Below are 27,990 nucleotides of genomic sequence, written 5' to 3'. Positions count from 1 at the left end.
CAACATAGTGTCAGCATGGCTCACCTGGCTCAGGACAATGCATCACTAATCATACTTCAGTAATATATTAAAACAGTTATGTCACATAACACATTACAATCTGCTTTACTCAAAAGAACCTTGACACAAGACGAGAGGAATTCAGGATGGTGATTTATTTAACAGATTATTGTTTTGGATTGTTTTCTACCATTTCTCAGCAAAGAACTTTAAATAAAATAAAAGATCTGTAGCTCCAGTAACACTGAAACATCATTCACTCATTCATTCACTCACTCATTCATTCATTCATTCATTCATTCATTCATTCATTCATTCATTTATTCATTCATGTCATTTCAAGACCACAGATATATAAATATATATATATATATATAAAGTACAAAATACAGTGTTTTTGTACCTAATCAATAAATCCTATAAGTTTATAACATATCAACAAAGAACAAAAGGACCAACAAGAAACAAATAGTAGAAAATACATCAACAATACCACCTGAGGTAAATCTGCAAGTAAATGAAATATAATTACGTCTTACTTATAAAAAGAAATCAGAAACTAAGGTGAACTTCAGCTGACCATCACCAACAGTACATGTAAGTACATCAACAGCCAAATGACACATAAAACAGCTTAAACAACTTTTACAAAGTTTGTCAGTCGTCCTCCTGAATCCAAACACGTCATGTATATTTTATATAAGTAACTTGTATCTGTCCGTCTCCTCCTCTGAGGCTCTGCCTGAGGTTTTCTTCCATCTATTTTTATTAGAATCGAGGGTCTATGGTCGATGTGAAGCCCACTGAGGCGATGTGATTGTGACTTTGGGCTTTAGAAATAAATTGATTTAGACTAATGACTAGTAGTTGATGCTGACAAACATTAATCAGGGGCAGCCCTGCATCTGTGTGAAAGAAGAGTCCATTAAATTTGAAATAAATAGTGATATTGGGAGAAGCGTCTTGAGTCAGTCACACATAGTCAAACAACGTACTGACCTAAGTGCTGACGAAATAATGACATTTTAAATCAATAAACAGACGTTAGATTAAAAAAGAACAGCTGATTTAAAACAACCAAGTGTTCCCCTTAAATAAAAAGACGATTAAAATGACCGTGATCGATGACAATAAGACGGATTTTGGAGTCTGTATCACAAGTGTGAACTAATCAGTGTTTAGTGAAGTCTTCACTTCTTTCTGCTGCTCTCATCAACACACTGAATGTTCAAGAGAGGCAAACCGAGTGAATCTTTTACTACGAAGGCTTCAAGGAAATGTTTTCACCCCGTGGATGGCCGAGTGTCGCTTCAGATGTGCGTTTCTTGCAAATCTTTTCCCACAAACTGAACAGCTAAATGGTTTCTCCCCCGTGTGGACTCTCAAGTGCCGATTCAGATCCTCCTTCCGTGCGAATCTCATGCCACAAACTGAACAACTGAACGGTTTCTCTCCTGTGTGGCTTCTCATGTGCGCCACCACATCTCTTTTCCACTGAAAATCTTTTTGGCAAACTGGGCAGCTGAAACGTTTCCCTTCTACATGAAGCCTCATGTGAGACCTTAAAGAGTTCTTCCGAGGGTATCTTTTACCACAAAATGCGCAACTAAATGGTGCCACTTGGTTCTGTAGAGGGCCACTGTGTCCAAAGCCTGTAGCACATTCATGAGAGTTTGTTAATGTTGTTCCTGTCGTATATTCCACATCACTTACAGATACTTTATGTATTTGCAGAATGTTTGAACCTGATTGTGGCTCTCTGGTGTCCTCCAACCCTCGAAGCTGCTCTCCGTCCTGACGGGTCCAGAGTTCCTCCTGTGGCAGTGCTGGTGGGTCGTCCTGGTTCAGACTGGAACTCCACTCCACTTCTTCTTTAATCACCAACAGCTGCTGGACGTCTGTGGAGACTAAACAAAATAAAAAATACATAAATACACATGTTAAATTAAGTGTAATGAGCAATGTATCACTCTACACAGACAGTATATCACCTATTATTTAAAGGTTACTAGTTACATGTGATGCATTTTGAAAGAAACTCGTCCAACAATGTTTATAATGGAGTAAAGTGAACAAACCTGCTCTGCTGAACTGGACGTCCATCTTTAACTGTCGGGCTCCGTCTATTTCCTTTGGCTGTAAATATCTATCTGGATCTGAGTCCTTGACTGGTTCTGGTCCTCCACAGTCCTCTACACCAGCTTCTGTTTTCAAATGTTCTCCATGTCTGATCTCTTCAGGTTTGATGTGATGAAGCTGTGAGGACTGAGGTTCCTCTTCATCTTCTTCACTCTTCACAGGGACAGGAGTGAAGGTCTGAACTGAAATGTAAGGCACAGATATGAAACTACTAAAGACCTCGATGTGGTTTAGTGAGACAGATGATGTCAGCTGGTTACAGTTAAATAAGAAATAATCAGAACCGACCTGTTCTGTGTAACTGGACCTGAGGCTGGAAAACAGCGTCCAGTAGTTTCCGTTGTCGACACAGTTCCTCCTCGTACTCTGCTATCGTTCTTTCAAACAGCTCAAATATCTCTTCAGCAGCCGCAGTTAGTCGCTGCTTCACAACAACTCTCAGCGTTTGGACTTTAGACATTTCTTTCGTCGGCGAGTCCTCCAGAAAAAACCGTTGGTCCCTCTATTGTGCGCTGTCGGGTCCGTCTAGTTCCTGGTAGAAAGCTAAGCTAGCTCCATCAGCATCGTAGGACACCGGGAGATAATTCAGATTATAAAACACCTTTACAGCACAGAGTCTCAGGTTTACAGGTTTGGATCGATGAAAAATGTATTTTGGTCTTAATCAAGGCCACTCGGACCGACCAGCACTCTGTTTCGCCTCCGTCTATTTCCTGCTAGCACCCTACGTTAACGTCCTTAAGCATTCTTTTCTAACAGCAGTCTGAGGTGAAACATACGTGAAGTTCACTTAAACAGGTTCATCCACCCAAGATCCTCTGGTTCTGGTTCTGGTTCTCCGCTTTAGTGTGACGCCTACCCATCCAACCGCTGGTACATCACGGACAAAGTTAGAAGGTTCGCCACAGCGGGCACAATCACTTCCGGTAGCATTCGTTGGTGATTTTCACAATAAAAGTAAAAATCTTATATTTACAGGCCCACCATGTCTTCAGTAGGAATCAACCATGTTAGAAACACGCAGACCACTTACAAAAGTGAACATGCAACTGCCTCAAAGTAAAGTACAAGCAAAAATTATAAAAGAAGAATGTACCTATTAATGTAGGGCAGCAGATCGCCCAGTAATTACATCAAAATAACTTAATATCAGGTGAAAACTCATCTAACAGCCACTTATCAGACTCAATGCATGTACATTTATCTAAAAGCTGTCACAGGCAGATAATAACAATACATTTTATTTGTGCAGCACTTAAAACACACAGTTACCAGTTAGTTTACAAAAGAAAAATAACAACTGCACCAAATAAACTGTAAAACACAGAAGGTGTAAATGCAATAACTTACAATCAAATGGACGTGAACACAGTGAATTAAACCAACATTACATGTTTAGAGGATGTTCCTGCAGTGATTTCAAAGTAAAAGTCAGCGTTGGAGTACCTGCTGGAGAAACAGGAAGCACCGAGCTGTTCTGTCCTCTGAAGGACTGCGGCTTGTTACAAAGAGCAGGTTTACAGTTTCTCCTTGTGCTGCTGTGCTCCAAAACAAAAAGCCCTTTATGCCACAAATATATGACTAACAACCACATACAGTTAGCAGAGCGGGAGAAGGAGGGTCACAGTGTGGCCACAGCTCGTCGTCGCCAAAAGGCCCCTGAGAGGGTTAATCCTGCTTTGTAAATAAAGTTGTGATTGACTGATTGATTGATTGATTGATTGATTGGTGGTCAGCACTGTGTCGACTCACTGTCAGAGAGAAGAGCAATGAAATGCAGCTCGTACTGATGTATTGACACCTGAAAAAGTGACTATTCAAACAGTTTCAAATATACAGAATTTATATTTAGATATTTCTTTTGAAGTCTTTACATATTTGTGGCTTTTACAAGATTTTATTCTCCAGGAGGAACCAATCAGCTTGGAGCTCAGAGCCACAGACAGGAAGTCAGATTAGAGAGTCGGACTAAAACACTGTTGGTTTCAATCTTCACATGAGATTTGTAACATTTGAACAATACAAACATTGTCCTTTAACTTTGTGTTGAAAAGGCTCTTCGTGGTTCATTAATTATATATTTGGCTTCAGTTTGCTAAGACATCTGGATCAGGACTTAATGTTTGAGATGTGATGGAGCGCTGTAAACCCTGTCGGCGCTGTCATATGTAGCGTTAACGTTTCTCACTAGGAAGGAGCTGACGTGATGCGGTAATGTGAGTCTTGTAACAAACAATTTCTTTCTCTTTGACAGTCAGCTGCCTTAACAACCAATTATTCATTAGTAATTAGCATAAATATATTAAACGTGTTGGACGCTCTTCTATTAGAAAACTTTTTAAACCACTGACATGATCCGTGTTGGAAGCTAAACATAATTAAGAGTTAAATGAACAGATAAACACCAAGTTACCTGAAATGCACCAAAATAAATAACATAAAATAACATCTTCATTTTCAGCCGCTATTCAGCAAAGTCCAACTCTTCCTGTGGCTGCTGAATGGTTAAATTAATAGCATGAGTTTGTAATGAATTTCTAAATTTACAAATGATTTGTAAGTGCTTTTAAATTAACAAGACATTTTTTGATGTATTTGTGCCTGTCAGTGTTTAGATCGATTCAATTAATTAATTAATTACCTTGAACAAGATTTGAAGAGCGGAGCAGAATAAGCAGTCGAGCGACTGCAAACCGATTAGTAACTTTAAGATCACATGAAAACATGTTGCATCTTCAGTGTTACATTTGTTTTTCATATCAGAGAATCTTTACGCTCTTATAAATCACATTTTCGAGCGTAGTGCTTTAAAGGGGACAAAATACTTTTAGACTCTTTAGATTCATTTTGAGTCAATGAAAACACGAGTGCAGTTCCCAGAAGAAAAATCTAAATTATGTAAACTAAAAATAATTGTCTCAGCAGCTGCACTTATTCCTGCTTCCTTCACCAACACACTTGTGTTTATTCAAGATATGTCGCCGGGTGAATCTTTTATTACAGACACTGCAACTAAATGGTTTCTCTCCTGTGTGGGTGATTAAATGTCGTCTCAGAGTTCCATGTTGTGCGAAACTTTTACCGCAAACTGAACAACCGAACCGTTTCTCCCCTGTGTGGACGGTCATGTGTTTCTTCAGATGTCCCCCTTCACCAAATCCTTTACCACAAACTGAGCAAGTAAATGGTTTCTCACCATTATGCATTCTCATGTGTTTATAAAAATTGCTGCTGAGACCAAAACTTGCTTTACAAATTGAACAGGCATACGGTTTTTCTCCTGTATGAACTTTTAAGTGCGCCCTCAGCGTTGAGCTCTGTGCGAATGTTGTGCCACAGATGGAACAACAGAAGGGTTTCTCCCCGGTGTGGATCGTCATGTGAGTTTCAACGTTTCTCTTCCATTGAAAAGTCTTTTCACAAAGTGGGCAGCTGAAACGTTCTGCTCCTGAGTGAAGGTTCATGTGAGCCCTTAATGAGTTCTTCTTATGGTAACTTTTACCACAAACTGAGCAACTAAATGGTTTCACTTCTGTTTGTACTCCATCGTGTTTCTGCAGATGCCCTTCATAGCCGAAGCTTCGAGCACATTCAGAGGAGCTGACTGATGTTTCTCCCATATCGTCACCTCCAGGTACTTCATTCTGTTGCAGAGGGTTTAAACCTGAATGAGGTTCCCTGGTCTCCATCCATTCATAACTGTCATCAGTCTCAGCTTCAGAGGCATCATGATCAATCTCTGGGTCAATGATGTGATCAATGTCAGGTTCAAATGAGTGTGATGTCTCATCACAAGTAGCTGGTTGTACACGTCCATCTGGATTGAAGTTCCTGGCTGGTTCAGGTCGTCCACAGTCCTGTACATCAGCTTCTCTTGTCCAATGCTTTGCATCTCTGATTTCAACGACAGTTTGTCTTGGATCAATCTGTGAGGACTGAGGTTTCTCTTCATCATCTTCTTCACTCTTCACAGGGACGGGGGTGAATGTGAACTTGGTGATATCAGCCTCCTCCAGCCCTGGAAGCTGCTCTCCCTCCTGGTTTATCCAGAGTTCCTCCTGTTCCTCTTTAATGTGTGGCAGCTCTGGTGGGTCCTGCTGGTCCAGACTGGAGCTCCACTCCTGCTGCTCAGGAGGATCCTCTTCTTCACTCCCCAGCAGCTGCTGGACGTCTGTGGAGGATAAAGAAATATAAACATGTTAAAGAAAACTGTCTCTACAAAAACAGATCTGAAAACGACCCGTAGAAAGTCACATGTACATCAAATCAGTGTTTCACTACAGTTATAATGTCTGTATCTGTAGAATACATAACAGACATGCAGAGGAAACAGAACAGTTCGTTTCCTGTGCACTCTTTTTCTTTTGCTCCCTTCCTCCCTCTCATTCACCCTCCTACTTTCTTGCTCTTTCGATAGGGATAAAAGAAAATCATGCCATCAAATTTATTGATAATTACCAGCTGTCAAATACACACAAGCATCCTGTGTGGTGCCTCAAAAGAGAGATTTTGCTCTGTGCCAGAGCTTCATGGCCAAACAGTGTGTAATCATGATTATCTTGTCATGATTGTAAGAAGCACAAACAATAAATGGAAATAAAAGCAGATTTATCGCCCAACCCCACGGAGCAGCAGTCGTTTAGACTGAACGATGAAGACGTTTTAGGTACAAGAGCAATGATGCTGTCATGATGCTGGAGGGAAAAGTCTCCTGTGAGAGAGAGACGTTAAAAATGTCACAGCCAAATGTATGTAAGTATCTGGACCAGCAGAGTTTCATATTCACTCTCAGCAGGAGTTCAGTCACATCAGCTGAGGTTCCTGACAGCTTCACTGTCTCTGCTGTAGATGTGACAATAAAGACCTTGAAGAGGTTTAGAGAGGCAGAAGATTTCAGCTGGTCTCAGTGTCAAGTGAGAATAAAAAGTTATCAGAACCGACCTGTTCTGTGTAACTGGACCCGAGGCTGGAAAACAGCGTCCAGTAGTTTCCGGTGTCGACACAGTTCCTCCTCGTACTCTGCTATCGTTCTTTCAAACAGCTCAAATATCTCTTCAGCAGCCGCAGTTAGTCGCTGCTTCACAACAACTCTCAGCGTTTGGACTTTAGACATTTTCACTGACTCACACGAACTTTCCCTCCAGAAACACTCCGTTAAAAACTGTCTCCTCACTGATGTGTTTACAGTCCGCTCGGCTCCGTCTACTTCCTGCTAACAAGCTAAGTTAGCTTCATTAGCTCCGAATGACAGCAGCAGATAATTCAGACGTTCAGCATGATAAAACACGATAAACAGCTCAGAGTCTCTTCAGACAGGTTTATCTGAACATTTTGGCTCCGTGAAAAATACAGTTTTGTATTGAAGCTTTAACCAACAGACACCGTCACCGTCTACTTCCTGCTACCAAGCTACACACTGTCTACTTTGGCATTTAGCTTCTTCTTCACTGATAAATGTCGATGAGTCTGAGATAAAACATCCTACAGTTCACACAGAGTCCACTGAAACAAGTTCATCCATTCAGCTTCTGGTGTTTCACTCTGATTTGATCCAACAGTAACGGACGTAACCGCTACAACACAACGAAAGCAGTTAGCATGTTAGCCACTGTACGTACAACTGTTTCCGGTACAACGTTGTTTTTCCAAAATAAAAGTGTTTATTTGGAGGCGTCCATCTTCACTGAGAATTAACAGGGTTAAACATTCAGATATTTTGTGGTGTTAATACAGAAAATACCACAAAGTAAAGTTACTGCAATGTTTATTGTATTAATAGAATATTATTACTGAAACATTAAAATACGACACATTAAGTTTGTCGCTGGCCAGTGTGGAAATACATACAGGTGCATTTCAAAAGATTAGAACATCACTGAAAGTTCAAATTATTCTAGATCTATTACACATAAATAATGAATATCAATAAGCTGAATACAACAACAATAATAATAATATGGTGTACTTATGATCTGACCAGAGTAACACAAATGCTGAATGAGCAGTTTAACAATTGTTTAAAAAAAAATAAGAATTCCACACCAGGAGAGTCCTTTATGACAGAAATAACTTGTTTAATTGGGAGATAAATCATGTCATTACATTTATTAATCACACTTTAAAACAACACATGTTGACCATGATGCTGTATGAGGAACAGAAAATAAGTTTCAGTTTCTAAATAACTACAAATTGCTGAATCCATGTAAAAACCCAAACTCCCTTTAAATGAAGAGACTTATCTTTAGGGATGCACTGATCAGGAAATTCTAAGCTGGTATTAATATCTTAAATAATTTTTCTTATAATTGACGTCAGTGCTTAATTATTTTTGTTGATATTTACTTGATAGTTAAACTTGAACCAAATTCACTGATCAGTGTTTGAACAAGTCTTGCCCTCAGTATTTCAGTCCATCAAGAAAAACCAGCATCAACAAGCATCTCTGCAGCTTCGTTTATGTTTGCTGCTCTCATCAACACACTGAGTTGTGTAATAGATGCAAGCACAGTCAATATTTTATCACAAAGGCTGCAAGGAAACTGTTTCTCCCCTGTGGATCGTCAGGTGTCGTCTCAGATGAGCCTTTCGTGCAAATATTTTACCACAATTTCTACAACTGAAAGGTTTCTCCCCCGTGTGGACTCTCATGTGTGCTGTCAGAATCTGTCTGAGACTGAAACTTTTGTTACACACTGAGCAAGAGTGAGGTTTTTCTCCCGTGTGAAGTCCTTGGTGTATCGTCAAAGACGATTTTTGTGTGAATCTCTTGTCACAGATGGAACAGCTGAACGGTTTCTCCCCTGTGTGGATGATAAAGTGTCGCTTCAGATTTGTATTCTGGGCAAATCTTCTACCACAAAGCGAACATCTGAACGGTTTCTCCCCCGTGTGGATTCTCATGTGCTTTACGATGTTATATCTGCACTGAAACGTTTTTTTACAAACTGAACAACTAAATGGGTGCGACCCGGTGTGGAGACTCATGTGTGTTGACAAAGAGCTGCTGTCACTGAAACTCAGTGTACAAATCGAGCATGTCAAACGTTGTTCTCCTGTATGAACTTCAAAGTGTTTGGTCAAATTTATGCTCCGTGCGTATCTGATACCACAGACAGAACATTTGAATGGTTTTTTCCCAACGTGGATCTTCATGTGTTTCACAAGGTTTTTTCTCCAATGGAAACTTGTTTCACAAACTGAGCAGCTATAACGTTTTTCTTCTGAATGAAGTCTCATATGATCTGTTAAAGAGTTTTTCCAGCGGTATCTTTTACCACAAACTGAGCAACCAAACGGTCTCACTCCTGTTCCACTGTTAACTTCCACATCACTTACAGGTGCTTTATAGTGATGCAGAGGGTTTGAACCTGACTGAAGTTCCCTGGTGTCCTCCCAGTCCCAACTGTCATCAGACTCAGGTTCATAGTGTGAAATCTTCACATGAGCAGTTGGTTGTAAATGACTATCTGGATTAAAGTTTCTGTCTGGTCCTGGTCCTCCACAGTCCTCTTCATCAGCTTCAGTTTTCAAATGCTCTACATTGCTGATGTCTTCAGCTTTGATTCGATGAAGCTGTGAGGACTGAGGTTTCTCTTGATCATCTTCTTCACTCTTCACAGGGACAGGACTGAAGGTGAACTTGATATCAGCCTCCTCCAGCCCTGGAAGCTGCTCTCCCTCCTGACGGGTCCAGAGTTCCTCCTGTTCCTCTTTAATGTGTGGGGGTTCTGGTTCCTCCCGGTCCAGACTGGAGCTCCACTCCTGCTGCTCAGGAGGATCCTCTTCTTTATTAAACAGCTGCTGGACGTCTGTGGAGAAAAGTACAATGTACATTTATTGAATTAATTATCTAAAATAGCTTAAATAGCTTCTTCAATAAAAACAGTAGTGATCTGAAATGCAAGGCACTAATATGAAAACAACTAAAGACCTTGAGGTGGTTTAGTGAGGCCGAGCATGTCTGCTGGTTTCAGTTCAATAAGAAGTGAGCAGAACCGACCTGTTCTGTGTAACTGGACCTGAGGCTGGAAAACAGCGTCCAGTAGTTTCCGGTGTCGACACAGTTCCTCCTCGTACTCTGCTATCGTTCTTTCAAACAGCTCAAATATCTCTTCAGCAGCCGCAGTTAGTCGCTGCTTCACAACAACTCTCAGCGTTTGGACTTTAGACATTTTCACTGACTCACACGAACTTTCCCTCCAGAAACACTCCGTTAAAAACTGTCTGCTCACTCTGATGTGCGCTGTGTTTACAGTCCGCTCGGCTCCGTCTACTTCCTGCTAACAAACTAAGTTAGTTTCATTAGCTCCGTATGACAGCAGCAGATAATTCAGATGTTTGACATGACAAAATAAGATGAACAGCTCAGAGTCTCTTCAGACAGGTTTATCTGAACATTTTGGCTCCGTGAAAAATACAGTTTTATAATGAAGCTTTATCATAATAACTCGGTCTCCGTCTACTTCTTGTTACCAAGCTACAACACCTTCCACTTTAGCTTCTTCTTCACTGATAAATGTTGATGAGTCTGAGATGAAACATCCTAAAGTTCACACAGAGTCCACTGAAACAAGTTCATCCATTCAGCTTCTGGTGTTTCACGCTAATTTGATCCAACAGTAACGGACGTGACCGCTCCAACACAACGAAAACCGTTAGCATGTTAGCCACCGTACGTACAACTGTTTCCGGTACCACGTTGTTTTTTCAAAATAAAAGTGAACAATCTTTTATTTGTAGGCGCCTCTCTTGACTGGGAATAAACCAGGTTAGAAACATGCAGATCCTTTCTGTTAATACAGAGAATACCACAAGCTAAAATTACTGCTATGTTTATATATTAATAGAAACTAGGAACATAATATACAACAACATGAGTTTGTAGTTCGCAAATGTGGAAAAGAAAAAATAACTACTTTCTGTGCAATTAATGATTTTATCTGTAAATATCAGTGTGTTACAGTAAATCTGTGGTTGTGCAACAATAGTGTGAAATGTCAAAAGTGGGATTCAACGATTTAAAGGTTTTATTGTTGAATGCAGAGATAAACAAGTTATTAACTCACATGGTCACATGTTTGGACGCGGGACCTAAAACGAGGCTTCAACATATGCCGAATTTACAAGAAAGCCCAAGTAATGAAAAATTGCTCAGAAAAAGCGCTTTACTTTTTCTTTCGCGTTTCAAAATTTTCCCCCCTGTCAAAAGTGTTTTTATAAGGGAGTCTGGGAACTTTCGCTCCCTCTTCAGCTGCTCGCTGATGACAGTAGCTGATGTTGCTGTTTCCACCTTCAACAGGTCCTGAGAAATAACTGTAGTAAATTATTAATAAACGGTCAGATACAAGTTATTCTGACCATACAAATAATCAAAAACATGCATTTGACACACCGTTGACTCTGACGTCATTATACAGACTGAACCCTCAGCAGCTGTGACCGACATTCGGTGTCGCTGGTACAATGTGTTAACAGAGAGCAGGAATAAAAGTTGAAGGTCATCCCAGCCAGTTCAAGTAAGATAAACTTCTCACATTAACACCTGTCAACCTGTAACAATGTCAAAAAAGGACACCAAAATGTGTCTTACTATAAATCAGCCCAGAAATATTTAAAAGCACCACAGTCATAAAATATAGTGTTGTAGCATCTTTATTGAATTATCAGTCTCAACAAGGAGCATTTAAAGGGATTAGTAGTTTCTGTTATTACAACCTGGATTTCTTTCTTTACATATAAACTAATAAACACAGAAAATCAATGTAAGTGTTCGTTAAGAGAGTGGAAGTTGTTTCTGACTGTGGTTTAGTGACACGCTGCTTGCCAAATGTTTTTAGGTGCTTACAGACTGATAGCAGTGAATTTGAATATCGAAACAGATGTTCAGCGGACTCACTTCTTATTTTGTAGTCCGTCACAGTTTTCAACAGATCAGTGTTTGGTCATGCCCTGCCCTCAGTATTTCAATCTGGTGAGAAAAACTACGCCGACAAGCATCTCTGCAGCTTCATTTATTTTTGCTGCTCTTATCAACACATTTATGTTTTTTTAAATAATAAACGTGACGGAATGTTTTGTGACAAACATGACAACTTCTGGATTTGTCCGTCGTGTGGATTCTCATATGTCGTATCATATCGTTTCTTGCTGCAAATCTTTTACCACAAAGTGGGCAACTAAACCGTTTCTCGCCAGTGTGAATTTTCATGTGCTTCACAAGTACATATTTGGACTGAAAGATTTTTTTACAAATCGAGCAAAGAAATGGGTTCGACCCGGTGTGGACACGCTTGTGTGCAGCCAAAGCGCAATCGTCATCGAAACTCAATTTACAAATCGGGCACGTGATACTTTCTTCTCCTGTGTGAACTTGTAAGTGTCTGCTCAAATTTCCGCCTTTTGCAAATCTCCTGCCACAGAAGTTACAACTGAAAAGTTTTTCCCCTCCATGGATCTTCATGTGTTTCAAAAGACAAAATCTTGACTTAAAAGTCTCGTCACAAACCGAGCAACTTAAAACTCTTTCTTCTGAATGAAGTCTGAGATGAGATGCTAACGACTTCTTCCAGCCGAATCTTTTACCACAAACTGAGCAACTAAATGGTTTTTCCCCGGTGTGGTTGCTCATGTGACTCTCAAAGTGAGATCTTTTTCGAACTACTTTATCACAAAATGGACACGTGAATGGCGGCTTCCCTGTGTGGAACTTCATGTGTCTCACAAGGTTTTCCCTCCAGTTAAACGTTTTTTCACAAAGTGAGCAGCTGAACGTTTTTTCTGCAGCATGAAGTTCCATATGATCATTTAAAGACCTCTTCCAGCGGTATCTTTTACCACAAAGTGAGCAGCTGAACGGTATTTCTGCTGCGTGAAGTTCCATATGATCGTTTAAAGCGTTCTTCCAGCGGTATCTTTTACCACAAACTGAGCAACCAAATGGTCTCACTCCTGCTTGGATTTCATCATCTTCCAGCTTACGTTTGCTGTGGCCAGAGGTTGCAGCACTTTCAGAGGAGATAACTGATTTTGCCCCAGGATTACAGTCCACATCTCCAACAGGTGCTTCATTGTGCTGCTGAGGGTTTAAATTTGAATGACGTTCTATGGTGTCCTCCCAGTCCCAACTGTCATCAGACTCAGGTTCATCTTCTTCACTCTTCACAGGGACAGGACTGAAGGTGAACTTGATATCAGCCTCGTCCAGCCCTGGAAGCTGCTCTCCCTCCTGACAGGTCCAGAGTTCCTCCTGTTCCTCTTTAATGTGTGGCAGCTCTGATGGGTCCTGCTGGTCCAGACTGGAGCTCCACTCCACCTCTTCTTTAACCACCAACAGCTGCTGGACGTCTGTGGAGAACAAAGAAATACATACACACATAAATGTATGTATTCCATCTCAGAATATATCAGACTGATATCCTCTTTCTGCTCATCCCTGAGTCCAAGACCATTACTTCATTTAAACATATATCATCTGTTTCTTTGTTCTATGGAGGTAATTTGTACATTCTGTTGAAAGTAACTTAAAATGAGTGTAATAAGTAATATATCACTCTACACAGAGAGTATATAAGATCTTTTTTTAAAGGTAACTAGTAACATATCCTGTGATGCATTTTGAAAGAAACTCGTCCAACAATGTTTATAATGGAGTAAAGTGAACAAACCTGCTCTGTTGAACTGGACGTCCATCTTTAACTGCCGGGGTCCGTCTATTTCCACACGGACACTTGGAGATAATTCAGATGTTTAAAATGTTAAATAAAGGCAACAGCGCAGAGTTTACTCGAGAAGGTTTATACAGATATTTTACGTCTGTAAAAATGCAGTTTTTTAACTTCAGTTACTGAAGTTCCTTCGAGCAGCACTGCGCTGTCAACTTCCAGCTCCGTCTATTTCATGCGAGGATGCTGCACTTACGCCTTTTAGCTTAGCCTTTAGCTTCTTGCTGGCTAACAGAGAGGTCGATGAGTCTGAGGTGAAACAGTAGCGGTGGGCACATCGATCCAAATATCGCGTGTAATGAGATCTTTACTTTAGTTTCAGTGTCTCTCTTGTAAGCGCTGCAGCGGTTTCATCAAAATGACGACCTGGCTGTCTGTGTCCGCTGCGGAGCCGGCAGTCCTCTTGTGATTGGATGTTGGATTGTCACGTGACTCACCCCCTTTTATGATTTGCTGTTGGACCGTCACGTGACTCAGCACCACGTAAACAAGGAAGCAGGCTCAGCCAGCAGCACAGAGAGGAAGAGGAGCCATGTGGCTATATTATCAGGCCGAATATGACAGAACGGCGACCTGCATCATTTGCAAGAAGGGAGAAAGATACAGTGGAAACACTAGACATTTGTTAAAGCACATGAAAAATCATGCAAACGAAAATTAGGAACAAAAGAAATAGAGGAGAGAAATCCCCCAACCCGACAGACGCAGACCTCCTGACTCAGAGGCAGAGACATGACAGGACCTTAGTCCAAGTTAGTTTCAGTCAGGCAGAGAATCTCCAGGTAGATGGTGAAAAAAAATGTTTTAGTCATCTTCGGCATTACCTTACTGTAACCAAAACCTTTCTGCAAAGGAGGACAGGGCCCAGAGGGGGACAGGGCCCACAGGAGGACAGGGCCCACATGAGGACAGGGCCCACATGAGGACAGGGCCCACAGGAGGACAGGGCCCACATGAGGACAGGGCCCACAGGAGGACAGGGCCCAGAGGGGGACAGGACCCACATGAGGACAGGGCCCACAGGAGGACAGGGCCCAGAGGGGGACAGGGCCCACAGGAGGACAGGGCCCACATGAGGACAGGGCCCAGAGGGGGACAGGGCCCACAGGAGGACAGGGCCCACATGAGGACAGGGCCCAGAGGGGGACAGGGCCCACAGGAGGACAGGGCCCACAGGAGGACAGGGCCCAGAGGGGGACAGGGCCCACAGGAGGACAGGGCCCACAGGAGGACAGGGCCCAGAGGGGGACAGGGCCCACAGGAGGACAGGGCCCACAGGAGGACAGGGCCCAGAGGGGGACAGGGCCCACAGGAGGACAGGGCCCACAGGAGGACAGGGCCCACAGGAGGACAGGGCCCACAGGAGGGCTTCTGGGAATATTTCTTTGAACTCAAGACTTTGGGGGTTGTTAAGTTATTTACACTTTATTCATTTATTATATTTTCAAAGCCAGAAAACTTCTTTTTTCCTTAGGAACTGTTGTTTGCTCATAAATGACACAAAAATCAGCAAAAATATTCATAAAAAAGTTTCTGAGTGTATCTCAGTGAGACGCTGCTGCCAACGTGGGATAACTTCATCACACTGCTCATAAAGGAGCGATTCCAGCAGCGTTTGGAGAATAAATACAATTTAACTATTTTGAGGTATATTATTGTTGCAAAAAAACTACAGTGAACAGCAGTTTTTAAAAATATGTTAATCTTTATTAAACATAACACAGACACAAATAAAAACTGGATTAAAATGATCACATCACTTCATCGACTGATCAGCCAAACATCAGCTCAACAAACGTCTCAGCTGCGTTCGTTACACTTGTGTTCTCTGAAGACATAACGGCGAGCGAATCTTTTGTTACACACAGTGCAGCCGTACGGTTTCTCCCCCGTGTGGATCATCATGTGTCGTGTCAGAGTTGGAAGTTGCATGAAACGTTTCCCACAAACAGAGCAACTGAATCGTCGTCTCTCCTCCACGTGGGTTCTCATGTGCTCCAGAAAATGTCTCCTCTCTTGAAAGCTTTCTTTACAAACTGAGCACCTGAAAGTTTTTCCTTCTGCGTGAAGTCTAATGTGAGTCATGAGGGACTTCTTCCTTTTGTACCGTTTACCACAAACTGGGCAACTCATTGGGTTCGATCCTGTTTGGACTCTAACAAGCTTCTGCAGATGTTTCTTGTGGTCAGAGTTGGTAACACGTTCGGAGGAGCCAGGAGTTTTTACAGTTTTATCTTCCACATCACTTACAGGTGCTTCGTTGTAATCCAGAGGGTTTAAACCTGGCTGAGGTTGTCTGGTCTCCTCCCAATCACTGCTGTCATCAGTGTCAGACTCAGAGAAGTGTGGAGTCTTGTCCTCAATAGCTGCTTGTAAATTAAAGTTCCTGGCTGGTTCTGGTCCTCCACAGTCCACTCCGGCTCTTTCTGCTGTCCAGCGCTCTACATCTCTGATCTTAAAGACAGTTTGTCTCTGATGAAGCTGTGACGCCTGAGGTCTCTCTTCACCAGCTTCACTCTTCACAGGATCAGGAGTAAATGTGAACTTGGTGACATCAGACTCCTCTTTCCTCTTGGAGAGCTGCTGAATGTCTGTGGAGAATAAAACATATCTTTGTGAAAACTGCTGATGCTACTGCTTCTCAGTGAACAGTGGGAGGAAGAAGTGGACAAACAATGGAAGAAACAATGTTAGGACTTCTGATGACGTCACTCAAGTGAATGTTCCTTCTCAAATATGAATATTTACAGACTGACAGCAACACAAGAAGCCTGATGTTTCTTTACAATAATCCACTGGACCGCATGTTTATAACCAGTCAAACTTAATGAAAAAATGCAATTATTAACATCACTGTGTGTGATGACTGTCTTTGTTTCTATATTCTCATTTTTACTTTGTTTTGAATTTTGTTGAAGAAAGTAATATTTGTGCACATGAAGAACTTTAGTGAGGCAGAGGATGTCAGCAGGTTTCAGTTTGATAGTAAGTAATCAGAACCGACTCGTCCAACAATGTTTATAATGGAGTAAAGTGAACAAACCTGCTCTGCTGAACTGGACGTCCATCTTTAACTGTCGGGCTCCGTCTATTTCCTTTGGCTGTAAATATCTATCTGGATCTGAGTCCTTGACTGGTTCTGGTCCTCCACAGTCCTCTACACCAGCTTCTGTTTTCAAATGTTCTCCATCTCTGATCTCTTCAGGTTTGATGTGATGAAGCTGTGAGGACTGAGGTTCCTCTTCATCTTCTTCACTCTTCACAGGGACAGGAGTGAAGGTCTGAACTGAAATGTAAGGCACAGATATGAAACTACTAAAGACCTCGAAGTGGTTTAGTGAGACAGATGATGTCAGCTGGTTACAGTTAAATAAGAAATAATCAGAACCGACCTGTTCTGTGTAACTGGACCTGAGGCTGGAAAACAGCGTCCAGTAGTTTCCGGTGTCGACACAGTTCCTCCTCGTACTCTGCTATCGTTCTTTCAAACAGCTCAAATATCTCTTCAGCAGCCGCAGTTAGTCGCTGCTTCACAACAACTCTCAGCGTTTGGACTTTAGACATTTTCACTGACTCACACGAACTTTCCCTCCAGAAACACTCCGTTAAAAACTGTCTGCTCACTCTGATGTGTTCACAGTCCGCTCGGCTCCGAAGGTGAACTTGTTGATGTCAGGACAGCAGCAGACGTTCACACAGGATCTGAAGTTTCTGTCTGAGTGTCATTTGATCTTTCAAATCAGCACTTTGTACAAAACTGAATGAGTTAGCGTGTTAGCAGACACCAATGGTTTCGCCTCCAGTACTTCTTCTTCTTCTTCTTCGTCCTCCGCGCCTGCTTCTTCTTCTTCTTTACTTTATTTGCGCAAACCACCATGTGAAGCTGAATGCCGCCACCTACCGTCTTTCGAGTGTGTAGCATCAACTTCATGTACTTGGGGAATTAATATTGTCCAAGTAAATAAACAAAGTAATGAATAATCAAAAAACACACACAGAAAAACAAGACGTAATGTCTTATGCTTCACAACTGATTTTCAAAGTAAAAGCATTCAATATCTTATTTATCGCCTGTACTTGTGTGTTTTTAATTGTATATACTATTAAAATCCCAAATTGGGAAATTCTTTTTTCCACTCACATTACACACAGGTGCGTGCACACACACACACACACACATGCAGAGTAGAGGAGACGAATGAAGGGCTGCCACACATGCCCAACGAGCAGTGTTAAGTGTCAGTGCCTTGCTCAAGGGTCACCCAGCAATGCCATGTGGTTGTGAGAGATAAAGTAAAAAAAAAAAACCACCAGACTCAAAAACATGCAGCCAGAAGTTCAGAGGAATTTAATCAAGTCTGGATCTTACGATCATTTCTGTACGAAATTCTTCTTCACAGGCTGTTTTCTTCTAACAGGATTTTTTGCTGCTGCGACAAAACACCTTTAATAAAAAAACACATGAATCCCAGGATGAAGATATTCACTTAAATAATGACAACAGCAGCCAAAACATCAACATCAGTTGTACAAAGTCAGGTTGTGATTTCACAAAAATAACAAGAAAAACAAGATGGGCAGTTTAAGAATCAGCTCGTCATGATTAACACAAATAAACAATCAATTCAGGTCCCGGAGAGGCCGTCAGAAATATATCATGTTGTTTGGAGGAAACTCAGGTCATTTACTTTGGAAATCACATCCAGCAGCTGTTGACCATGAAGCCTTTAGGTGACATGAAACAAATCAACAGATTTAAAATGATCACTTCGTTGTTTTCACCTTCGTCAATTTATGTTTGTTTCTGTTCGACTGACTTCCTCTAAACCTTGAACACAGAAACAACCACAGTAACTGTTTCTCAACAATTTTGTTAATTTGTCAGAGAATAAAACAGATTTTAAGGCATTTTAACGTGGCTGGTACCAAAGATTGAGTGCAGAAGGGGACAGCGGGACTTTGATGAAGGTATGCGCTCTACTGTAGTGTCGAGCGATGTGGCCTCAAAGCGAATACTGGAAACAAAAGAGACTGAAAACTGATTTTCATTTGCAGTAAAAAAAAAAGATCTAAGTGTACAGGCAGGGAGACAAAATCATTAAACCCTTCATTACACTCATCTGTCAAAGAGTAAGAATTCATACAAATGTGAGACCTTAATAGAAGCACGTTTTAGAGATTTAACTGCTTTGAAAGGTTTTTCAGCTGCTTTACATCCACCTGTTCATCAGAGGTCGTCTGTCTGTCCGGGTGATATCTCAGCAACGCCATGAGGGAATTTCTTCAAATTTGGTGCATACGTGAATTTGAATGCACAGAGTGAGGTCAAATTTACCAGAAATCTACACTTGGACTCGGATTCAATATTGGAGGTCAAACTTCAAACTTACATACTGAGCTGTCAAAATGACTGTGTACCGTATTGTACCTTCACAGGAGCTTTACCTTCTTTAAAGCTGAGGCGTAGTTCTAGTTTACTCCTTCCATAGCATTACACACCGACGGTGTGGATGTCAGGAGGCAAAAGCTCATGAATGTATCGACGCATAAGTTATGTGACACAACAGATAAGAATCAGCCGCTGTCATCAGCGAGTGTTGTCTTATTTCCTTACAGACCAACAGCAGCGAACAAGGTGAATATCGGCTGATTCCGTACTTAATTTGGAGTCTGATCACCGATCGGTGTTGAACCAAGATTTGCTCTCAGTATTTTAATCCTGCAAGACAAAAATGGTTCAACAACAATCTCTGCAGCTTTATTTCTTTTTGGCGCCCTCACCAACACATTTGTGTTGTCTGAGATGAATGGGCCGAGTGAACTTTTTATCACAAACACTGCAGCTGAAAGGTTTCTGCCCCGTGTGGGTCGTCAGGTGTTGTCTCAGGGTTCCTTGTAGCGCAAATTTTTTACCACAAACTGAACAACTGAACGGTTTCTCTCCAGTGTGGATTCTCATGTGTTTGATCAGAGAACTACTGTCGCTTGTACTTTTTTTACAAACTGAGCAGCTGTAAGGTTTTTCCCCCGTGTGAACTCTCAAGTGTTTTGTCAAAGATGAGCTGTCTGTGAATTTTGTGCCACAAAAAGAGCAACTGAAGGGTTTCTCCCCTGTGTGGGTTCTCATGTGCACCACAACACTTCCTCTCCATAGAAATGTCTTTTTACAAACCGGGCAGCTGAAGCGTTTTTCCTTCGAGTGAATCCTCATGTGACTTGTTAAAGACTTCTTCTGCGGGTATTTTTTGCCACAAACTGAGCAAATAAACGGTTGCACTTCTGTTTGTCCTCCATCTTGTTTCTGCAGATGTCCCTTGTTGTCAGAGCTTGTAGCACATTCAGAGTTGTTTGATGTTTTTCCAGTAATGCATTTCATGTCCTTATTCCTTAACGCTGGACGAGGTTGCCTGGTGTCCTCCCAAACCCAACTGTCATCAGACTGAGGTTCAGAGGAGTGTGACGTCTTTTCATCATCATCAGCTGGCTGTAAATGACTATCGGGATTAAAGTTCCAGGCTGGTTCTGGTCCTCCACAGTCTTCTCCTTCAGCTTCTGTTTTAAAATGTTCTACATCTCTGATCTCTTCAGTTTTGATTTGGTGGAGCTGTGAGGACTGAGGTTTCTCTTCATCATCTTCTTCACTCTTCACAGGGACAGGAGTGAATGTGAACTTGGTGATATCAGCCTCGTCCAGCCCTGGAAGCTGCTCTCCCTCCTGACTGATCCAGAGTTCCTCCTGTTCCTCTTTAATGTGTGGCAGCTCTGGTGGGTCCTGCTGGTCCAGACTGGAGCTCCACTCCACCTCTTCTTTAATCACCAACAGCTGCTGGATGTCTGTGGAGAACAAAGATATACAGACGTTTAAAAAATGCATGTTTCTTGTCAACATTTACACAACTGATATCACTGCTTTATAAAAAAGTTAAAAATTTCAAAACTAAAAACTACAAGCACATCACATATCAGAGCAGAAATATCATAAAATGACTGATCAGCACGACTGAAACGTTTACATCCACCTGTACAGAACATGTTGGATACGGGGTTCTCGCCAGACGGTGGAACAACGGCGCTGCTGTACTCATTTTCAATGTTAGCTGCTTTATAGCGGGTGTTTGTGGGCTGCCGCGGTCTTCTCGCAAAAAAAAGCGTCTTTCCCCCTGCTTGAAGTGTCATGAAGTTTGGTTCAGTAATTCATTTTTTAAAGGTCCTCTGTGACAAAAGCATACATTGATGATTACAGAGAGTTTGTGCATCAAATGTTCTTTGTGTCATTTTGAATTCTTATGGTTGAGAACAGCTGGTCACTTTTCTGGGCACATTTTAATCTTGTTGTGTTTTTGGCTTGTCTGATTAGCCCATAACACTCAGCCACACACACTACAATGGGACAGTCTAAGGAGCTCAGCATTGATCTGAAACAATTTACACTGTTTTGCTTTGTTTACATGTGGCGGACCCTGCCACGTTGCTAACTTCAAACAGTGTTCTGGGACCTTGTTTCTGGGTCGGAACATTACCTCGAAACTTAGTAGTGTTGTCAAAGTTTGAATTTCTTCTACAAAACTACACGGTGTTGCTTTAAATGACCTCTGAGCTAAGAAAGAGAGAGCAGCTGTTGGTCGCATGAATGTAATAGAAGCTTTTACATTATTTTTTCAAGGACATGAATCTGGAAGAGTTGATGATGAAAAACCAAAAAACACGTTAAGTTACTTTAAATCACCTGTCATGGTCATTTAATCATCACTGTAAACCTACAAAAGTAGTTTACATATTTCTTATAATCTATATGTTCCACTTTGTGAATATATTTTCATAAAAAAACACCTATTAATTTCACTGATGCTCGTATAGAAGGTATAGAGATTCAGGACCGTAAGAATATTAACTATCAATTTGCATTCATTGACTGCTTCACTGTAGTATTTGAGATTCAGACGTAAAGAGAACAAACCTGCTTCATCTTCGGTCTTCACGACAGCGTCCAGCGACATTTTGTCCTGATTCACGGAAACTTTTCCTGCACAAACAGCTGTCTGCTCACTCTGATGTGCGCTGTGATGCTAATACTTCATTGAAGCAGGTTCGGGTCCGTCTATTTCCAGCAAAACCAGCTACGTTAGCTTCATTAGCTTCGGACACCAGGAGGAAATTCAGACGTTAAATATGTTTAAATGAAGTGAGCAGCACCGAGTCTTTCTACGCAGGTTCATCTGGACATCTCGGTTCCGTTAATCACACAGTTGGTTCTCTATCGAATCGAATCCATCCAGAACTGGCTCCGTCTAGTTCCTGCTAGCACGCTACGCTAACGTCATTTAGTTTAACCTTTAGCTTCTTCTTAGCTGCAAATGTCGATGACTCTGATGTGAAACTTCCTAAAAATTCAAACCGACTCCTCTGAAACAAGTTCCTCCATCCTGGATCTGCTGTTTCACTCTGACTGTGTCTGACAGTAACGAACCGAACCGCTAACACACAACGGAACAACTTAGCTTGTTAGCCACGGGAAGTACGACCGCTTCCGACGTTGCGTATTTTCAAAATAAAATGACCCGGTTCCTTATTTAAGGAAATATAGAAACTTCACAAGCTAGAATAAAGTAAAATAACGCTATGATTATTATTATTATTATTACATTCTTTTCTTTATTCTCTGTATTCACTCTGTACACGTTGATCTGAGATGAGCCCTGCTTCTTCTATTATTTTATCTATTATGATTATTACTATTACCTTTTTTCCCATTCTTTACCTGTTAATTGTATTTATTTGTGTCTCTTTAACTTGCCTCTGAACCAGCTGCATATTTAATATCATACAACATGGAAACGTTTCTCTGTCTCTGCTCAACTAGAAACTGATTTTGTGAGATGATGGCTGAAGGTGACAAAACTGTGCTGTGGCTTGGATGTGCATCAGTAGTCTGGTACATTAAGATGTGAAACAGTAAGGTGAGGTGTATTTTAGTCTTCAGGATCAGTGTGTGAGGGGACATGGGAGTTGAGGGACATCAGCTGACTGAAGATAAGACAGGAGGTAGTTTAGAGGATGAAGAGAGACGTTCACCAGGATCGTCTCTTCTCCCAGTGGTTCAACTGTCAGCAGAGGAGGAAGTATGACTGATTCATCTGTTGATCTGAACAAAACTGAGCCACAGACAAGAAGGCAGACAGTGTTAAGAGATGTTAGAACTTATTGTTGGTTTAAAATCCCACAAAGTTTGTTGATAATCAAACATTTGAATATAACAAGCTTCACCCTACAACTATGTGTCTTGAAATTTGAAATTTTGAAATCATGTGTGGATCTTGTGAAGAGTCCCAGAGTGAAACACTTGAGAAACTATTTGGTAGATCAGTTAAGTTGTTTAATTAATAAATCACATTTTCAACAAATATTGTTGTATATCAACAAACTGATGTAAACACAAAAGAAATAAACAATCAAACCATCACCTCAGAGGAAACAGACTCGGGGATTCACTGATTCAGAAATTCGTAACAAATGCTTCAAGTTCAAAAACATTTTACGTGATAACATTCACAGATTTTCTTCTTGTTCTGTTTGAGGTATATGTTCAGTAACATGAACACAGATGGAAAGAAACCTTTGTTATAAACTGAAAATCCTTCACAAACTATGAAAGAGTCTAGATTCAATCATACAAACTTATGAAAAACAACTTTAAATATAACTTTCACATAAAAATGATTGTTTTTGTGTTACACATTCACTGGTCAATAATCGTTCTCATGTGAAAGCTGTAATCTTGTGTAAAGTAAAGACGTCACAGTTTCAAAAACAGTGCATCACCAAACTCCTCTGGAACAAACAGTAAATCTTCTCTACAGGTTTAAACCGTAAACACTGATAGAATAACGCACTCTCAGGGTTCGCATAGTGTTTATGTTGAAGCAGTAAAGTGCTGGCTGTGCGTTCAGCAGCTCTGAGGTGAAGCATTTGTGCTTCTTGTCTCGATGACAAAATCTTTACAGCCGACGCTGTACGATGGACTCTGATCCTTTGTGGTTTACAATCTAATTGTTCTATGGTGAATATTATCGGCAAGGCCAGGAGAGAGAAAAAGAGCCACAGTGATGTCACCAGAGCCTTTCTGAATAGCGGAGAGATTTTAAACTGGAAGTGCTGGCATTCAGATAAAAAACACTTTGTTAACACGGCTTGAACAGTTTGCAGTGCTGTCAACATGACTTACCACTACCAGGCAACGTAAACTGGAAAGAACGAGTGGTGCATCGAACACATTCATATTTAAAGTGATAGAACAACAGGCTCACATACACGTTAGGTGCAGTGAGCGTGAATATCGGCCAACATCCATGTTTGTCTTCTCTATTGATGTTGACATCCCTATCAAAAGTCGATCAGACGACCAAACAAGCATTTCTGCTACTTCATTTACTTCTCCTGCTCTTAACAAGACATCTGTGTTTTTTTAAATGAACTTGCTGAGTGAATTTTTTTCCACAAACACTGCAACCAAATGGTCTCTCCCCCGTGTGGACGGCCTGGTGTCGCGTCAGAGTTCCATGTTGTGTGAATGTTTTACCACAAACGGAACAACTGAACTGTTTCTCTGTGCCGTGGATTCTCATATGTGAATTCAAATTCTTTCTCAGACTGAAATTTGCATCACAAACTGGGCACCTGTGAGGTTTTTTTCCTGTGTGAAGAGTTACGTGTGCCGTCAAACTTGACTTAAGTGTGAATTTTTTACCACATTCAGAACAACTGAAGGGTTTCTCCCCAGTGTGACTCTTCATGTGCCTCACAACGTCGCATCTCCACTGAAACTTCTTTTTACAAACTGTACAATCAAACAGATTTTCCTCTGTGTGTAAAACTGAGTGTTGCTTCATGTGTGTTTTTCGTGCAAATCTTTTACCACAAACTGAACAACCAAATGGTTTCTGCCCAGTGTGGGCTCTCATGTGTCGGTTCAAAGTCCTGCTGTCACTGAAATTCGTCTTACAAACTGAGCAAGTGAACAATTTTTTTCCTGTGTGAAGTTTAAAGTGTGAAGCCAAATTTGAGCGCTGTGCAAATTTGTTCCCGCAGACAGAACAACTGAAGGGTTTCTTCCCTGTGTGCTTCCTCATGTGTGCTGAAAGGTTTCTCTTACATGGAAACGTTTTCTTACAAAATGAGCAACGGAAACGTTTGTCCTTTGAATGAACTCGTGAGACGTGAGACTTTAAGGAGGTCTTAAATTGATAACTTTTACTACAAACTGTGCAACTAAATGTCTTCACTTCAGTTTGGACTTCATCGGGTCTGGGAAGATCCTTGTGAACGACGCTTGTAGAACATTCAGAGGAGACACCTGGTGTGTTTTCAGATGTCTGAGGTTCCCTCGTCTCCATCCAATCACAGCTGTCTTCAGTCTCAGGTTCAGATGAGTCTGAAGCCTCGTCGTGACTAAGTGGTTGTAATTCTCTATCTGGACCTGGGTCCTTGGCTGGTTCTGGTTCTCCACAGTCCTTTCCATCAGCTTCTGTTTTCAAATCCTCTTTATTCTGGATCTCTTTGGTTTGGTGTTGGTGAAGCTGTGAGGACTGAGGTTTCTCTTCATCATCTTCTTCACTCTTCACGGGGACTGGAAGCTGCTCTCCCTCCTGACGGGTCCCAGGTTCGTCCTGTTCCTGTTTAATCGGTGGCTCCTCTGCTGGGTCCTCCTGGTCCAGACTGGAGCTCTGGTCCTGCTGCTCAGGACGAACTGCTTCTTTCCTCACCGATTGCTGCTCGATGTCTGTATATAAAAGAGAAAAAATGTACACATTTCTAAAAATTAATTATTAAGTGTCACATTTTGTATAACATTCAGACATCAAAACAAAAACAACTACAAGCGTCGGGGCTCAAAAAAAAAATGATGAAAGTTTTCGGTTCAGTAGACTCATTGACTTTGGAAACACAATGCATTAATCTAACTTTATCTAAAAAAGGGAATCCTTTTACTTTGAATGTAACAAAGCCCGAAAAACAAATAAATCTAAAATGTACAGAGCTTCGCTGACACCTTTACTGTAAATGTTGACCTGATGGAGACGTGATTATCAAACATCATTTTCATTTGTCTATTTCTGATGAGAACCGACAGTGTTACACTGAAGATAAGAAGCCACGCTTCTCATACAGGACGTGTTTCTCGGCACAACAAGCAAATCCTGCGCGGTGAATTCCATCAGAGCAGGACTGGAAGCTGCAACTCAAAGCTCTTATTATGTGCACATCAACCCCTCAAGTCCTAAGTTCAGATACAACTCTCAGCTGAAGATTATCAAATGTTTTACTGCTTAAGGACATACAGGGTTGGAATGACAGTTATCTTCTACACAGCAGATCCAAGAGTCCGCGAGAACTTATCAAGATACTTCCACTTTGCAAAGAAGGGAAAAGGATTATATTTATATATCAAACTGAGTAAAAAGCATAAGTTTTAAAAATGTTCATGAATGTCAGAACATCTTAATTGCTTTAATGACCGTGTGGGCCTGGACTCCACTCCCCTGGACTCAGAGGCAACACCTTTACATTTTAACACAGGTTATATTAAAGTGACAGGACAGCATGAAGCACCGACAGGAAGTCTTTTAGCCACCTAAAAGAAGGCACGTTGATAAAGAAATATGTGTTTGAGTGTGCGTTACATTTTGAAATATGCTGAAAGTCCGACCCAAGGCACAGCTGCACTTTTGCATAGGAATACGGTCGTTGTACAGTTGAGGGAATGTAGCTTTAACATAAAGGACTGTTTGCTGTCGCTGCTACCTTCTGCTTCTCCACAAGCGGAGGGACAACGGTGACCTACTGCAGGTAACACACTGACAGGAGATCAGTACTTCATACAACCCGACACCCCTCAACCATCACTGTAACTAATTTAAAAATATTGAAAAGGTTTGACTATGAAGAGGGCTTTAACTTTGAAATTCAACGTCAGAACTTCCTGCTGTTATCTGAGCGCAGCACTATAAAAGTCTGACGCAACACGTGTTTGTGGAAACAGGAACTTTAATTTGAAGATTTGGCACTGAATGACCCGTAGACACAAACTGTCTGCACACCTTCAACCGCAGCAGACTGTTTCCTGATCCTGTTTATGTCACATTTTCTGTGTCTTTATGAATTTTCTGATGATAAAGAGCAGAACCGACCTGTTCTGTGTAACTGGACCCGAGGCTGGAAAACAGCGTCCAGTAGTTTCCGGTGTCGACACAGTTCCTCCTCGTACTCTGCTATCGTTCTTTCAAACAGCTCAAATATCTCTTCAGCAGCCGCAGTTAGTCGCTGCTTCACAACAACTCTCAGCGTTTGGACTTTAGACATTTTCACTGACTCACACGAACTTTCCCTCCAGAAACACTCCGTTAAAAACTGTCCGCTCGGCTCCGTCTATTTCCAGGGAGCAAACTAAGCTAACTCAATGAGCTTCGTGGAACAGCAGCAGATAATTCAGATGTTAAAGTTCAGAGTCTCCTCAAACGGATTAATCTGGACTCTCTGGGTCCGTGAACAACACAGTTCGGTCGCCATTGAAGCCACTCCGACTGAAGTTCCGTCTCCTTCTTACTTCCTGGTAGCACGCTACGCTAACGTCCTTTAGCTTAGCCTTTAGCTCGTTCTTGACTAAAAAGCTCGATGAGTTTGAGGTGAAACATCCAAAAAGTTCACACAGAGTCCAGTTAACCAAGTTCATCCACACAGGTTCTGGTGTTTCACTCCGGTCTCGTCTTACGGTAACGCACTAGTACATTAGGAAAAGCTAGCATGTACTTCCGGTGTCATTTTGCTGAATTTCAAAATAAAATTGATAATACTCCTGGTGGAAATACCTAATTTACTAAGGTCAACATGGAAAACCACAAGTGAAGTTAGAGTTAACAGAACAAAATGTCCGCAAAGTAAAGTTTGCTGAGGCGGAAATAAATTAAACAACTTTATTTACTGTAGGATGATTATCTAACAATATCAGTGTCACAATAACTCCGTTATGCATGGAGCAGTGTGGGTCTTTAACGTATATTAAGATTTGAAACAGTAAAGTGAGGTGTGTTTTAGTCTTTAGGATAAGTGTGTGAAGAGATGTGGGATTGGACAG

The 27,990-nt window shown here is 41.3% G+C and overlaps 5 protein-coding genes across 17 annotated transcripts in view; 1 reads left to right on the top strand and 4 right to left on the bottom strand.

Moving 5' to 3' along the window:
* The window catches only part of LOC119017287 (gastrula zinc finger protein XlCGF26.1-like), a 31,296-nt gene extending 13,525 nt beyond the window's left edge, over positions 1 to 17,771 (bottom strand). Inside the window, exon 1 of one of the 3 annotated variants that reach the window (XM_037093911.1) lies at positions 17,493 to 17,771. The gene's annotated coding sequence lies outside the window, so the exon portion shown is untranslated. Of the gene's footprint in view, positions 1 to 10,379; positions 10,819 to 17,492 lie in introns of those variants that run through there. The other 2 variants (XM_037093907.1, XM_037093910.1) reach the window with 2 other exon arrangements.
* The window catches only part of LOC119017301 (zinc finger protein 501-like), a 108,126-nt gene that overhangs the window by 44,975 nt on the left and 35,161 nt on the right, over positions 1 to 27,990 (top strand). The window lies entirely within an intron of this gene.
* On the bottom strand, positions 133 to 27,673 carry LOC119017280 (oocyte zinc finger protein XlCOF6.1-like). Of its 10 annotated transcripts, XM_037093885.1 has the most exons (4): positions 10,142 to 10,386; positions 2,079 to 2,321; positions 1,746 to 1,907; positions 133 to 1,652 (listed from the first exon to the last, which is right to left on the bottom strand). In XM_037093885.1, the coding sequence occupies exons 1-4, from the start codon at positions 10,311 to 10,313 to the stop codon at positions 1,270 to 1,272; spliced, it is 960 nt and encodes a 319-aa protein (XP_036949780.1). In that variant the 5' UTR covers positions 10,314 to 10,386; the 3' UTR covers positions 133 to 1,269. The 10 variants fall into 10 exon arrangements, with proteins under 10 accessions (XP_036949780.1, XP_036949778.1, XP_036949779.1 ...); XM_037093883.1 differs by having other exon boundaries at positions 133 to 1,907; XM_037093884.1 differs by lacking the exon at positions 10,142 to 10,386 and adding an exon at positions 2,428 to 5,059 and having other exon boundaries at positions 133 to 1,907.
* On the bottom strand, positions 11,776 to 17,498 carry LOC119017284 (zinc finger protein OZF-like). 2 transcript variants are annotated; one of them, XM_037093895.1, is made up of 3 exons: positions 17,255 to 17,498; positions 16,906 to 17,148; positions 15,548 to 16,453 (listed from the first exon to the last, which is right to left on the bottom strand). In XM_037093895.1, exons 1-3 carry the CDS (start codon positions 17,424 to 17,426, stop codon positions 15,663 to 15,665), a joined length of 1,206 nt encoding a protein of 401 aa, XP_036949790.1. In that variant the 5' UTR covers positions 17,427 to 17,498; the 3' UTR covers positions 15,548 to 15,662. The 2 variants fall into 2 exon arrangements, with proteins under 2 accessions (XP_036949788.1, XP_036949790.1); XM_037093893.1 differs by lacking the exons at positions 15,548 to 16,453; positions 16,906 to 17,148 and adding an exon at positions 11,776 to 13,485.
* On the bottom strand, positions 18,188 to 22,388 carry LOC119017306 (gastrula zinc finger protein XlCGF17.1-like). Its single transcript, XM_037093949.1, has 2 exons — positions 21,820 to 22,388; positions 18,188 to 20,696 (listed from the first exon to the last, which is right to left on the bottom strand). The coding sequence occupies exons 1-2, from the start codon at positions 21,857 to 21,859 to the stop codon at positions 19,621 to 19,623; spliced, it is 1,116 nt and encodes a 371-aa protein (XP_036949844.1). The 5' UTR covers positions 21,860 to 22,388; the 3' UTR covers positions 18,188 to 19,620.

Source organism: Acanthopagrus latus, chromosome 3 (assembly GCF_904848185.1).
Source record: "Acanthopagrus latus isolate v.2019 chromosome 3, fAcaLat1.1, whole genome shotgun sequence".
NCBI classification, from domain to species: Eukaryota; Metazoa; Chordata; class Actinopteri; order Spariformes; family Sparidae; genus Acanthopagrus; species Acanthopagrus latus.
The sequence above is the reverse complement of the archived record's forward strand: the minus strand, read 5'-3'. Positions and strand labels throughout refer to the sequence as shown.

Coding starts and splice junctions, on each gene's coding strand:
- LOC119017280 (XM_037093875.1), bottom strand. CDS start 10,313: ATGTCTAAAGTCCAAACGCTGAGAGTTGTTGTGAAGCAGCGACTAACT. Junction 9,951..10,072: donor CCTCACTAAACCACCTCAAG/GTCTTTAGTTGT, acceptor TTTTCTCCACAG/ACGTCCAGCAGCTGTTTAAT.
- LOC119017284 (XM_037093893.1), bottom strand. CDS start 17,426: ATGTCTAAAGTCCAAACGCTGAGAGTTGTTGTGAAGCAGCGACTAACT. Junction 13,486..17,254: donor GGTCCAGTTACACAGAACAG/GTCGGTTCTGAT, acceptor TGTTCTCCACAG/ACGTCCAGCAGCTGTTGGTG.
- LOC119017306 (XM_037093949.1), bottom strand. CDS start 21,859: ATGTCGCTGGACGCTGTCGTGAAGACCGAAGATGAAGCAG. Junction 20,697..21,819: donor GAAGACCGAAGATGAAGCAG/GTTTGTTCTCTT, acceptor TGTTCTCCACAG/ACATCCAGCAGCTGTTGGTG.